This window comes from Hemitrygon akajei, chromosome 23 (assembly GCF_048418815.1).
Source record: "Hemitrygon akajei chromosome 23, sHemAka1.3, whole genome shotgun sequence".
NCBI lineage: Eukaryota > Metazoa > Chordata > Chondrichthyes > Myliobatiformes > Dasyatidae > Hemitrygon > Hemitrygon akajei.
The window spans coordinates 40,252,695-40,266,592 of NC_133146.1; the positions used below are offsets into that span (position 1 = coordinate 40,252,695).

At 37.0% G+C, this 13,898-nt stretch overlaps 1 protein-coding gene across 5 annotated transcripts in view; it reads left to right on the forward strand.

The window, feature by feature from the left end:
- cpeb3 (cytoplasmic polyadenylation element binding protein 3) overlaps window positions 1-13,898 on the forward strand; it is a 106,610-nt gene that overhangs the window by 27,557 nt on the left and 65,155 nt on the right. For all 5 annotated transcript variants that reach the window (XM_073027489.1, XM_073027491.1, XM_073027488.1 and 2 more), the window contains exon 4: window positions 5,284-5,343. In XM_073027489.1, the coding sequence (XP_072883590.1) occupies window positions 5,284-5,343 (60 nt within the window). The remainder of the gene's footprint in view (window positions 1-5,283; window positions 5,344-13,898) is intronic.

Sequence of the window (13,898 nt, forward strand, 5' to 3'; positions counted from 1 at the left end):
GGTCAAACTCAGTGGATTTAAAATTACCACATTGAAACTATGTGTGCTAGATTCAGAGGTTTAAAAATGATTGTATCTAAAAGAGGTGTGGCAATTTTAGAGGATTCATTTTTAGTGTTTTAGGTTGGAATTATAGATCTCTCTAATAACGACAGGCTTGGGATTTCTGATTGCTGGTGGAGAGGGCGCAGGTTAATAAACTCAAACGTTAGAGGTTTTCATCTTTCAACATTACTTGGAGAACAAAAAATGATTTGAACTAATACAAGGATGGGGGGGGGCAATTAATTTTTTGTTTTCTAGAAGAAAGCATTTTATAAAAGAAAGAAGCTTTTAAAAAAAATACAGCTGAAAGTTCCATCCATATTTTTGTCAGCTCTTGCTTCGATATAGGATATACTATGCAGAATCAGGCCATTTGGCCTAACCATTCATTTCTGGCTTCTATGCTCCACTTGAGTACAGTCGGTCCTCCTTATCCGCGAATTCCGCATGCGCAAATTCAACCAAACGTGAATCGCAAAAACCCGGAAGTGCTCTTCCAGCACTTGTTGTTCGAGCATGTACAGACTTTTTTTTCGTCATTATTCCCTAAACAATGCAGTATAACAACCATTTTACATGGCATTTACATTGTATTAGGTAGTATAAGTAATTTAGAGATGATTTAAAGTATACGAGAGGATGAGCGTGGGTTATCGTGGATCGGGATCGAAAAAAATCGGAAGTTCTCTTACTAGGAGAACTAAGTCGGAACAGGTACATCTGGTATTATTTAGTGTCAGTTAGTCAAACGTTTGCCGTAGTGTATAGTATATATTTTGCCTTTCTATGCATATAGAACACTTAAGAACGTATGTTTCAGCACCGGGCTCAGGAACGGAAGTTCTCTGGACTTGGGACAGATTGTCCACAAGTGTGCTCTCCACCGTGCCGGGTTGATGTGGAAGATCAAAAACTCAAAACCCCAAAACCCAATAATTAAACCACTGCATTGCTTAGTAATAATTGTAGCTTTCATTGTGGTAGAGCCTTTCTCACTTTATCCTTTAAGATTGTTCCGATCGTTGACCGACGTAGCCTAACACTTCTCCAATCACCGATGGCGTTTCACCTCTTTCCAATCACTTTATTATTTCTACTTTATTTTCAATCATGTTCGTGATTATTTTCGCGAACAGAAACACTGTGGATTCAGAGTTCTGCCACCAGGTCTTAATGTCCACTGCAGTGAGACAGGTTAAATCAGGTCTGGGGTTCCACTGGGTCCTAAGGTCCACCGGATTGCGACAGGTTGAATAAGGGACTTGAGCATCTGTGAATTTTGGTATCCACGAGGGCTCCTGGAACCAATCCCCCGTGGATAAGGAGGGCCGAATGTATATAAATTTGACAGCCTTCTGAATCCTTCTCTCTGTCATGCTTGTCTAGCATCCCCTCAAATGTATCTGTTCACTTCACTTTAGCCATCCGTAGTATTTCCAACACTGTCCTGAGCGTCAATTAGAGTCCCATTCATAAGTCCAATTTTTGGTGTTCATTGACCTTTTAAGGACACCCCTCAGGATTATCTGCTCCCTTCTGGTAGTCACCTATAGTCATATAAACATATAGTCTTACTGGGCTCGCCATGCGGACATTGTGCAAAAGTTTCTCTCTCTGACGGACATTACACCATTGGCATCACAGGTTGGCCTTTGGTGAATGTAAATCCTTCAACCCCATTGCTGGGTTTTTGACACGTCTAACAGTTAGTATTGTGGAACGTTCCTCCTTCATCTGTAACTCTTCTTAAAAATTTCCCCAGGGACAAAAAGGTTAACAGTAGCATAATTAGCAGAATGCTGTCACAGTTTGGGTGTTGTAGTTCTGAGTTAAATTCTATGAGGAGTTTGTCGAGTCTACCCATGACTGCATAGCTTTCCTCCGAGTGCTCTGGTTTCCTCCCACAGTGGTTAGTAGGTCACTGTAAATTGTCCTATTTATAGGCTAGTGCGAAATAGATGAGTTGCTGGGTGACACAGCTCGTTGGAGCGGCCTGTTCCATGCTACATCTCTAAATAAATAAATCACACTTAATCAGGGCATTCGAAAACATGTTTCCTGTAACTGACTGTGAAGCTAAGTACTTTTGAAAAGTATTCCTGTAATGATGGGAAGTGTGAAAGGCAATTTGCACAACAATTAGTCCCACAATTAGGAAAGAGATAAAATGCTGCAATGTGTTGTCTGAAGGATTATCGTTAGCCAGATGATGACTTTCAGAATAATGTCATGAGATTCTTTATAATCCTTTATGAGAATATAAGGGAAATGGGTTGACCTTAAAACCCTTCTCCATGATCATCTACCTTCATTATTCAGCCTACATGATGTGTTCAAGTCTGCAGAGCCTTCTGATGTGGAGGTTAGAGTGATAGTCTCGAGTGTTGGTCTCTTTTGGTCCTCCTTTCAGTGTGCAATGGTTAGAGGATAGCATTTGAATTTATTCTTCCAGTCAAAGAGAAACTTAAATTTCTCATAACGTAAGCAATTGAACAATTATCAACATGATTTCTCTAACTTTTGGTAATCACTCCCCTCGATTTTCATCAACCACCCTTTTTGTGTTCCTTCATTCCTGTGACCCCCCTCCCCTTTTTTACCCCACCTTCATAACATGGCCATTACCTCCTCTGGTTTCCCATCTCCTCTTTATTCTGCTGTCTCCTGTCCTGTCACGTCAGATTCTTCTTTTTGCCCTTTGCCCCTACACCTGTCACCTTCTAGCTTTTCACAGCATTCCCTTCCACTCCTTTCCCTCACCCATCTCTCTCCGCCCCTGCACCCGAGCTTACTAATTACCTGCCAGCTTGTGCTCCACCCCCTCTCCCCACCTTTTATTCTGGCTCTGCTCACCTCACTTCCACTCCCGACGAAGGGCCTCAACCCAAAACAGTGACAGTCCTTCTCCCTTCATAGATGCTGCCTAACTTGCTGAGATCCCCCTGCATTTTGTGTGTGTTGTTCAAATATGGGACAGTCGTGAAATAAGGTTAATACCAACATAAAATGTTGATAATATTTTTCTCTCCCAGACACAATGGATACATAAAGCTCTTTCTAAAATGGTATGGGGTATATTTTCTTTAAATATGTATGTACCCCATAACTTAAACTGATGGTCTTTGTGAATGGTAAGAAGCAGATCTGGAAAATAGATGCTTTACATACAATTTCACCACCGGAAGAGTTCATAATGTTTAAATTCCCCACTGATTCCTCAACTGGATGAGTGACACTATTATTCAATATCCTTGAATTTCCTTCAAGGAGTCCAGCCTTTTATTCTTTTGTAGTAAGCGTTAAATTCACTTTTTTTTTCTCTTACAACATTTGTTCATACCAGACATTTAAGGTTTTCTATCATTAATCTGGGATAATTTGATCATAAAAGTTATCAGACCTTTGTACCTAACTCTTTCACCAAATATGCACAAAGCAGAAGTGGAAGCTATTAGATTTTATTTTTCTATACACAGTTGTGATAGTCTTCTTTCATTAACTGAACTTCTAACACTTAATATCTCAAACCTTTTTGCAGCTGGAGAGAGAGAGAGAGGAAAATGAAGTAATTGATGTTGAGCAATAGTGGGACAATTAAAGGATGTGGATGAAAGCTTGGTCAATCAAAATGAGCTCTCTGGCATTTTCTGGGTGGTGGGGCGGAGATACGTCTCTTCCAAAGGAGGTATAAGGTGTTCCTTCCTGCCACTAGCCCACAGATCACACTTGGATAAGGTGTAATACCTACTTAGCCCCCGGTCAGGGTCACGTAAAGCCATGGGAGAAAGTGGTGGATGGTTGTATGAGCAGCTGGTGGATATCACAAGTCCTGGTTTTGTGACCACTGACGCCAACCAAGTGATATCTAAAGAGTATTGACAATGGCTGGGGTCACCCATATTGTAAAGACACCGCCCAGAAGAATGCAAAATTCTAGAAAATTTGCCAAGAACGATCATGGTCATGAGGACATGATCACCCATATCATATGACACAGCAGATCATTATGATGAATGATGGCAGCTTATTCAAAAGGTGCAGCAGGAAGAATGCATTTGGGATAAAATTTCAGGAAATGGGAGAGAGAGTAGAATTGGCTGATTACAAATAATTCAGCATCAAATACAATTTTAATGGAATAAACTTTTGAACAATGGTCAAGATACTTGATTTTGAAATTTACTGACGTGTTTATTTAAATTGTGTATCAAGAAGGCTATTTGGATTCAAAATGATGGTGACAAGGAATGGATTTTTGTGACGGATTCAAAATGGACTGCCATTTAGTCAACTGAAGTCAACTGTAACGTTATAGCTTGGGCTGCAAACTATAATGCTTTTTGCAAATCTGAATTTCCAGCTGGAAAAGCAAACAGTTCTGTGTAGGGGAGAGCAATGCAAGTTTGCCAAGTTAATCCCGTTGCCATATCACAAATACTCACAGCGCACAAAATTGAGGTTGAATGCTTCGTTCCATGATCATTATTTCTATGGGTTCATGATGCAATTTTTTTGTTTGCCCAAAGCAAAGAACAATCTGTCACTAATCCATAGACAATAAAGCTGAAGGTTTTTAAGTTAGCGCAGGAATATTTACATGCTGATCTCGTATTACCTGCACAAAGTAGCAACTCAATTTCCTTCATCTGATGTACTCTATATTCTGCATGTGCATTATCAATAGATTTTTAAACAGACAATTTTGTAAATCATGTTTTGTAAACTATAATTTGTTCTGTTTACTCTGTGACTTTCAATTTTATTCCTGGTTGCTTAGCAAATAGAGACATCTTTGGAATTTTGAGTTTGTGGTGTTTTTTGCAATTCTAGTATATAAAATAAAATGGCTGTAAGATGATAAGTAAATATTTTGCATTGTAAGTTAGATGTAGATGGGACTATTATCCAAACATTTTATCATATCGTCATTAAAGTGATGGGCAGTAATCTCTCTTTAGAGACCATGTATATATAATTGCTTTAATATTAGCAATTTTATTTTAAAGCGGATTTGGTTTGTCACGCAGAGGTTTTGGATTATGATGATATAGGTTCTTTGACTTAATTAATATTTACCATCTATTTTTCCAAGTTAATTTTTATTGGATGCTGTCAAGATAACTGATGTGCTTCTTGGCCTTGAACTAATGTCTTTCAAAGGCTTAGTGAGAAGAATGGTAACTTAAATAATTTAGGGAATATATGTTTCTGAATCTCAGGAACTGTTTTATTTTACAGGACGCTTGGGCCTTAATTTTCCTCACCCTGGAACAGATAATCTTGTGGCACTAAATAATAGTAAGTACTATTATTTTTTTTCTTGTACCTTTTTGTGTTGTGCAAGATAACACATTTACCTTTACTCAAAATGTTTTAGGTAATACAAACTTCTTGGCACTGAGAGTTCTGATTTATTATAGGCAAAGGTATACTCTATAAAATTTAATCCACGCATATATTTTAATATGCATGATTACTGAATCATGTTGTATAAAGTAAATTAAGTTAGTTTAACCAGAAATATCCATGTGTCTAATTCTGGCAAGGAGTAAATTCAGAGTGTTGTTCTATATTGTATGTACAATCCATCTCAATTGAACAATTTTGTACAGCAAGTTGTGGATATGAAAAAGAACCTTTTTTAAAAAAAAATTGGTGCAAATTCATTTGTAGGTCAATTGTATTTTTATTAGTAGCTATTGTATTTTTTTCTGCCCAATTTTGAGCTTGCATTTGTAACTCCATTATAATAGTATACCATACAAAGCATGGGTGCGCATGGTAAAGTGGTCTGAGGAAAGTTGTGTCTGTATTTTTACAGGTCTTCATGTGAATGTGTACATCATGAAAGAATATAGAGCTTTTCGTACCAATGTGGCAGGAGTTTTATTAAAATATGCAAAAAGATAACTCAAGAGTTTTGTTAACCAGTCTATATGCAATTGATCTTCAAGGGTGTGTTTACTTTTTCCTTTCAATTTGCATTCCAACATTATAAATAAAAGCTCACATTAATAAATTTTATACGTAAGAAATCATCTGTTCCTTTCTGCCCTATGATGAATCTATATGATAAATTTTAATCATTTTTATTACTTTGGTTACCATAAAGCAGCTTTGGTTATGCCAATGTCCCCTCAATCTGCTACAGGAGTTGGTATGACTTGGAAGCTGCTAAGAATGACTTAATACGTCAGCTGGTGGAATCTATTATCTGGCGCAATAAATCAAGTCCCATATAAGCAGCAGTAGTTTCAGTCATGAAAGGATATCAATCTTTGTCCCACTCCTATTTTGCTAGGAGAAGATCCTTGAAGGAGATAGTAAGACAGAGTAATTTAACAAGACCAGAGTTTGGAGTCTTGATGGAGAAAGATAAAGCTTTCTCCTTTTATTCCATATACGTAAATAAAATAAAAGCTACAAAAAGATTCCATGTAAGTTTCAGAGTTAATCAGGGTGCGCAACAATTCAGATTAATATTAGTCATACTTTTCCACAACCATTGCAAGTTTGATTTTCTAACAGAAACCATCTAGTTTTTAGAGCAGTGTTTGAAACTTCAGTAACTAGGAGGAGGAAGTTATCATGTCCCTCAATTCTGCTGAATCATTCAGTAAGATCATATTTGATTCTTTACCTCCCATCCATAATCCTGTTCTGTTTCCCTTTTCGCTTGACCCCCTTTGGATTCTATGAACTATTTTCATGCTGAATAACTTCAACTAGTGAGAATTGAAAAGCTTCACAATTCACTGAAGAAATTCTCCTCTATCCTGATACTAGACTTGGGACTCCAGTCAGAGGAAATAACCTCTCACCTTCTAACAATGGGTAATGGTGTCTTTCAGAATCTTTTTTTATTATCAGTAATAGTACTCCTGCAATTGATTGTGTTTCTCAGGATAACATCATCGGCTTCCTGATTCATGAGCTTGTTCATTTGCCTCGGTCCGTTATTCTAGCTAACTAGCATCTTTTGACTAGCATTCAGGAATTTTAAAGGCAATCCTTTTTCTATTCTGTTCAATTAAACTTAATTCTGCTTGCATGCTGTACGATCTGTGTAAAAACTTTGAATATCCAAGTGAACACTGCACTGGGTGAGGTTATTAATTTTAATTAATTCCTCTTAATTCTCTTAATTCCTTCAGTTTCCTTGATATCAATATAATTAGTCATTTAAAATACTTGGAGAAAATATAATAATATTTACATCCATTTTTTCCTTATTTTTACTTGGTTTAAAGTTTCACTTTTACTCTAGCCCACACTAGACCTTTATTTTCTTCTGAAGAATCTGTTGAAAGATTGATTGGAACCATGCTGAAAATTTTAAATGAATACTGCAAGTAGCAATTTCTGATCTGTCCCAAGGGAATGTGTCTTGATTTTAGACTCATCTACTTTCTTTCACATAAAAGTTATTTTTTTAAAATAGTAATAGGACTTTTCATCTTTCACTTCAAATGCACATTAAGTTAACTGCAACTGGTCTAAAAGAAAAGTAATCATCTACAGATTTAATGGGATTTCTTGTGCTTTATTGGTGAACTTGCTCATGGAGGTCACTTTATTTCACAGAAGTAATGAGATTAGAGAGAATATATTTTCCTGGACAATTTGTAATCGTAATTGTGACAAGGTTATTTGATTCAGATGAAGTACTGTATGTATTGTGTCGAAGAAGGGAAAGCTTTAAATGCATGTTGTATTCCTGCTGGTGAAATTCCTTCTTGAGGATAAGTATTAAAATAGTAACACTTCCATTCAAGTTATATTCCTTGAAGTCTGATTGCTATAAAACTTATGTTCTTTGGAAAGATAATAATCCCCAATGAATGTTTTGATTCTACAATGAGCCTCAAACCTCAGCAATAGTGTCTTCCCCTTTAGCCAGAAGTTTGGAACCATTCTTAAGTCCTGACTCATCATGCTAAAGCATCTGTGAAGCTTTATCTTTCTTCATCAACGCTCCAACCCCTGGTCTTGTTAAATTACTGTCTTACTATCTCCTTCAAGGATCTTTTCATTGTACACTCCATTAAGTTAAATTTGTGGTTACCTTTTCTCTGACTCATTGTGTATGTTTGTCTGAATATCCCTCTGGGATATATCTCACATTATAGTAAATGAAGTTGTCAACCTTTCTCAGATGTACTGTATCTCATTGTAGTTCATTAACTGAAAAAAAAAACAACAAATTAAGTATTTTCACATATGGTTTATTTCACTTTGTGATAAAATGATATAAATATAGTTTTCTTCCCAAGCTCAAGAGTCAAATTCAATGTTAATTGTACTCAGAACCTTGGCATTAGAATGGAGCAAACCTCAAGGCATACTACTAGATTTAGGTCTCTTGCTGGAATCAATTGAACCTCCTGTGACATTAAATCTGCATTTGAACCACCTTTTATGTTGTTTTCATGCATTCATCTAATATTGTTCAATAAAAGTGGAAGCAGAGTAGCTTGGACAAAATCATAGATTAGTGTCATCAATCTGATATGCTTAATGAATTATTAATTTATTGTAATTGTACTAAGGAAAGGTGTGCACATTCCCACTTTAGTATTGAGTTCCAAGAAATATTGCTAAATTGTTGAGACTCAGACTAGAAACAAATTCAAACTAATGGTTTGGATCCTAATTTATCTGTGTTAAATCCTTGTGCTATGATCCAGGGTGTGCTATCTTATTTGCTTAGGACGTCAACAATGTAACACAAAGGCTTGATGCAGCCACATTGCCAAATTTAATTTACTAGATATCATATCTGTATCTAAATCTGAAATTGTGCTGATCTGAAGTCACATTATCGCTTCATGTTGATTGAATACAATGAAAGACAATTGCCAGTTTAGTTGTTTTGATTCAATGATCCAGTAAAAATCCAGTAAACAAAGTGATAGAACAACTAGCCATTGACTAGACTGAGATGAGTTGCTCCAGCTGACTCTGTACTGTGGTCAAAGAGCAACATATTGGGGCATGATAACATGAAGCCATTGTGACTTAGGCTTCAATTGTTTAAGCTCAATAACTTGTGTCTCTGGTGTTCCATTTCATTTGAAGTATTAAGACAGGAAAATATTACTTCATTTCTTGTTCTGTCTTTTAATCTGGAATCTTGGATATTTGGTTTCCTGATGGGGAGTATTTTATATTCTCCATAATCATTAGAAAGTCTCTTAAACTTTTTTTTTGGACTTCAATATTCCCTTTTCAAGTTTTAGCTTCATTTATATGTCTGAGCTTTTCTTTTGTTCTGATCTTTAGAATAACGGATTTTATTTCCTGTACAGCCAAGCAGAAGGAGATTGAGTGAATGCTATAATCCGTGTATTGAGGCCATCAAGAGATCTATTATTCATAAATGTCTACCTCTCTGCAATCAACAAAGCTTCTTGCATTTGCTTTCTGTTATGGTTTGTAACTCCAGAACATAACAAACTAAATGCGAGAAAAAGTTGGGAGCCTAGGAGAATGAGACTTAATTTTGTTTTTACTTTAAGTGAGACGCACCTGTAATACACAGTGGCGGAGGATGTGTGCTAATCATGCACTTCGTACATATAACCATAATGAATTATTTAAACAACAAAGAGTGCTTAATCAAACAATATATTTATAATATTACTCAAGTAATTCTTACATACTAAATACACAGCAATGAAAGATCTGATAATGATGAGAGAGATGGAGGACTGTGTAGCCTTGAGATTTACAATGTGAAATTCTGGCTTACACCAGAATTGAGCAGCAAATTAGTTAAAATGGAATTGGACACTGGCTAGGCTGTTTCAGTCATTCTACAAAATGAGTTTGAATCAAACTGAGGTCTGTAGATATCCAACTAAGGATATCTTAGTTTTAATATCTAAGGATTTCTTCTACTGAAGAAACGATAACTCCTGTGGGAATGGCATCTGTAACCGTGAAACAGTAACAACCAACAAGTCATATTGGGCTTGTATGTGGTTAAAAACAGGAGGGCCAGCATTGTGGAGACATGATCGGCTGAATCAACTACAACTTGATTGGAGATCCATCCATAATTTGCATGTCACATCCCTTGTAATAGAGACCATAAGACTTAGGAGCAAAATTAGGTCATTCAGCCCATTGAGTCTGCACCGCCATTATATCATGGCTGATCCCGGATCCCACTCAACTTCATACACCAGCCTTCTCACCATAACCTTTCATGCCCTGACCAATCAGGAAACTATCAATTTTTGGTTTAAATATACTCATAGTCTTAGCCTCCACAGCTGTCTGTGGCAGGGCTTTCCACAGATTCACTACTCTCTGGCTAAAAAAAAATCCTCCTTGCCTGTTCTAAAGGGTCGCCCCTCAAAATTGAGGCTGTGCCCTCTAGTTCTGGACACCCCCACCACAGGAAACATCCTTTCTACATCCACCTTATCTAGTCCTTTCAACATTCAGTAGGTTTCAATGAGATCCCCATGCATTCTTCCAAATTCCAGGGAGTACAGGCCAAAGCTGCCAAATGCTGCTCATATGTCAACAAAGTGAACTAAGAAAGCACTGGATGATGCCGCAACTGTCTCTATTCTGTATATCATAAACCATTTCCCAATGAAGGGCAAATAGGTGTTGGTGCCAACATCTGTGCCTCTGGTTGGAAAGTGTATTGGACCAAGGAAGGGCCATGCTGTTCAAAAGAATCATGAAATTAATGAAAGCAGTGATTCCGACTACAACAGATTTTGTAGGCAATGTATCTGAGACAGCTTTTGATATGTTAATTAGGCAGGTACTTGCAAAATGTGGCTTGGGTTAAGCTGGAAGAGAGTTCAAGGAGCTTCAGGCTCTGGTGAGTATAAAGAACCAGAATCTGTGTGCATTAAGGTTATTGCATGAACTTCATGTGGGAGACAAAAAGCTGCTTGCAAAAGTAGATGCAAAGGCCAAAACAAAAGGAGTTAATGGAGATATGAAAACGGAGGATTTGTCAGATGATGTTGTGGTTGAGGAAACCAAGAGGAGATGATGGCTTGCTACGTCCACCATACATGGTGTTACCTAGCGGATACACAGTATTAGATTTATGCCACACATACGGCTTAATGTTGAGGGCCAAAGAGCTCCTCTTTAGTCTCATCTGACCACAAAACCTTCTTCCACATCCTTACAGGTTCTGCTAAGTGATGTTTTGCAAAGTCTTCATGGGCAAAGATGTATATTTTTTTTAGCCAGGGTTTCATCCTTGCCACTCTTCCTTTTGTGCAAAGCTTTAGAGATTGTGGAGCCATGAACTTCATCTGCAGTTGCAGCCATTAACTTCTGCATCTCACTCAGAGTGACAGTAGCTTCTCTTACAAATGCCAACCTTCTCTGGCGATTAAATTTAGAGGGTCAGCCTGACCTATGCAGTGTGGCTGTGCTTTCATATTTAATCTATGTTTTCACGATGGACTGCACTGAGCTCTGAGGTATGTTCAGTGCCTTTGAGATGGTCTTGTACTCTTCCCCGGATTTGTGCTTCACTATTATTATTTCCCTGACTTGCCCTGAATGTCCTTTTGTCTCCATTTTGGTTTGGTCTGTTGAAAATCTACCATAGGGTTGGACCTCCCAGAGAGAGGGTGCATTTATTCAAGTGATCCTCCAATTTTCTACAACAAATTGGGTGAGTTGGTAAGGTAATATACAGTATTGCATCTGAGGAAAGTTAGCACAGTGATTACAAAGGGAATGAATACTTCTTCATCTCACAACTTTGGTGTACAATTTTTAGTAAATTGTGACAGGTTATGGAATTTCTCTTTTGATTTGACATGTTTTGCAGATTAGCTCAAAATCCTACTTCAATATATTTTAAATTTAGAAAATGAGATAGCGATGCATGAAAGCAGTTGTGGGGGCTGAATACTTCTTCAAGGCACCGTATATAGTATTTGAACTGTGCGTAGTCGCACTGTCATGAATGTTGAGAGCATAGGGTAGTGGGCTAAGCATGAGTCTTTGAGTCATGAGTCTTGTATGTCTGTGTTGATCGTGAGGAGGAGATGCTAATCCACACAGAACGTGTTCTCTAATAAGAAAGTTGATAATCCAGTTGTGGAGGGTGTTGCGGAGGTCCAGGCTCAGATTGGTTAGTAGTACTGAGGGAATGATAGTGTTGAATGCTGAGATGTTATTGATAAATGTATGCCTTGTAGTTGTTCAGGTGGTGCAGAGTTAGAGTGGAGTTGCTGTAGTTTGTAGATGAACCTATGAGGCAATTTGACTGCTGTGACCTAATTCAAGCTTAAATTAATACCTCCTTTTCTTGAAGAGTTGCCTTTGTTTTTATTTCCCCTCAGTTTAGTTTATGTTTATAAGTTGACTTGCATTCTATATTGATTCGGAGTTTATAGCTAAGCAGGGAGTAGTGTTGTGTATTTAATATATCAGTAATATTTGAGTAATATTGTAAATACTTTGATTAAGCATTCTTTGTTGTTTAACTAATTTGTTATGGTTATATGTATGAACTAAGTGAATAGCTTACGTCATCTCAGCACCACATCATTTACTCACCTCACTTAAAATAAAAATGAAACTAAGACCCACTCTCGCGGGCTCCTGTCTTTTTCTTGCAATTAGTTGAATGTTTTGGAGTTACAAAAGATAACATTTTCTGTCTTGTCTTTTGCTTATTTTCTTCCCATTTCATTTAATTTTCCTCTTTATAAGCTTGAATAAGACATTATTTGTTTATGAAGTTTGATCTTCCAGAGGATGACTAAAATAATCCACAATTTCTAATTGTGGTGATATTGTTGTCATCATGTGTTGCCGTGGCTGTCTTTGGATGTTGGAGTTCATTCACTTTATAGAAACCCACAACACTTGCATTACATTACAACTGTGGAGACCATCTTCTATTTAATATAGTAATGAGTACGTCTCTGCTTTTTTTAGTTTTGGGATAAGTTGTTATTGTTCACCTAATTTGTTTTTTGAAAGGACTTTTGATTTTGGAAATTGGGAGTCCTGAACCCTAAAACAAAGAATTAGTTGACATTGAATGAAATGACAAGATCTCAAATAGAACCAAAGTCATTACAGATGCAGAGAAATGCTCCAGTAGATGAGGCAGGGAATTGAATGTCCTTATGTCTATGATCCTTGAATCATAATTAATGAAGGAGGAAAGTAGTATAAATAATTCAGCAACTCCTCATTAATGAGTTACTGTTAGCTAGCTCTGATTATAAACCGCTGCTGACAGAATCCTTCAATTCCCTTGTCTTTCAAATAACCTCTTTTAAATAATTGTAAGTTATGATAAAGGTTTAAATGCTTGTTAGCAATTCAGTGTGGTTAGAAAGAATGGTTACAAAAATGACGATCCTTAAATTTTGTTGAATATAATTTTCAACAGTATAATTAAATGGATAAGATAATGAAGGAAATGTCCACATTCTGTCTACAAAATGTTTTAAAATAAATTCTTCCCATCATCATCATGATACCTCTTCTCCACAGGCCACACCACATCACTGAGGTGGTATTTCACTGAGGCAAGCAGAATAGAAATGACCCATTTGGATCTTGCACTAATCTATGTCAGTGCTGCTGGAATTGTGAGAATTAAGTTTGTATGGTTAGTCATCTTTAGTCTATATCAGTGGAAAAATTGCACGCAATCCCTCTGAAATGACTTGTATATTCAGGTTCTTCTTCAGTCCTCCATCTTTTGAAATGAGAAATACTTTCTGTGTGTATGTGTCGAGAGGCAGTGCCAATGGTGCAGTACAGTTCTGTAGCAGATAGTACATCACTTTACAGCACCATCTGTAAGTGTAGGGTTTGATTCCTGCCACTGTCTGTAAGAA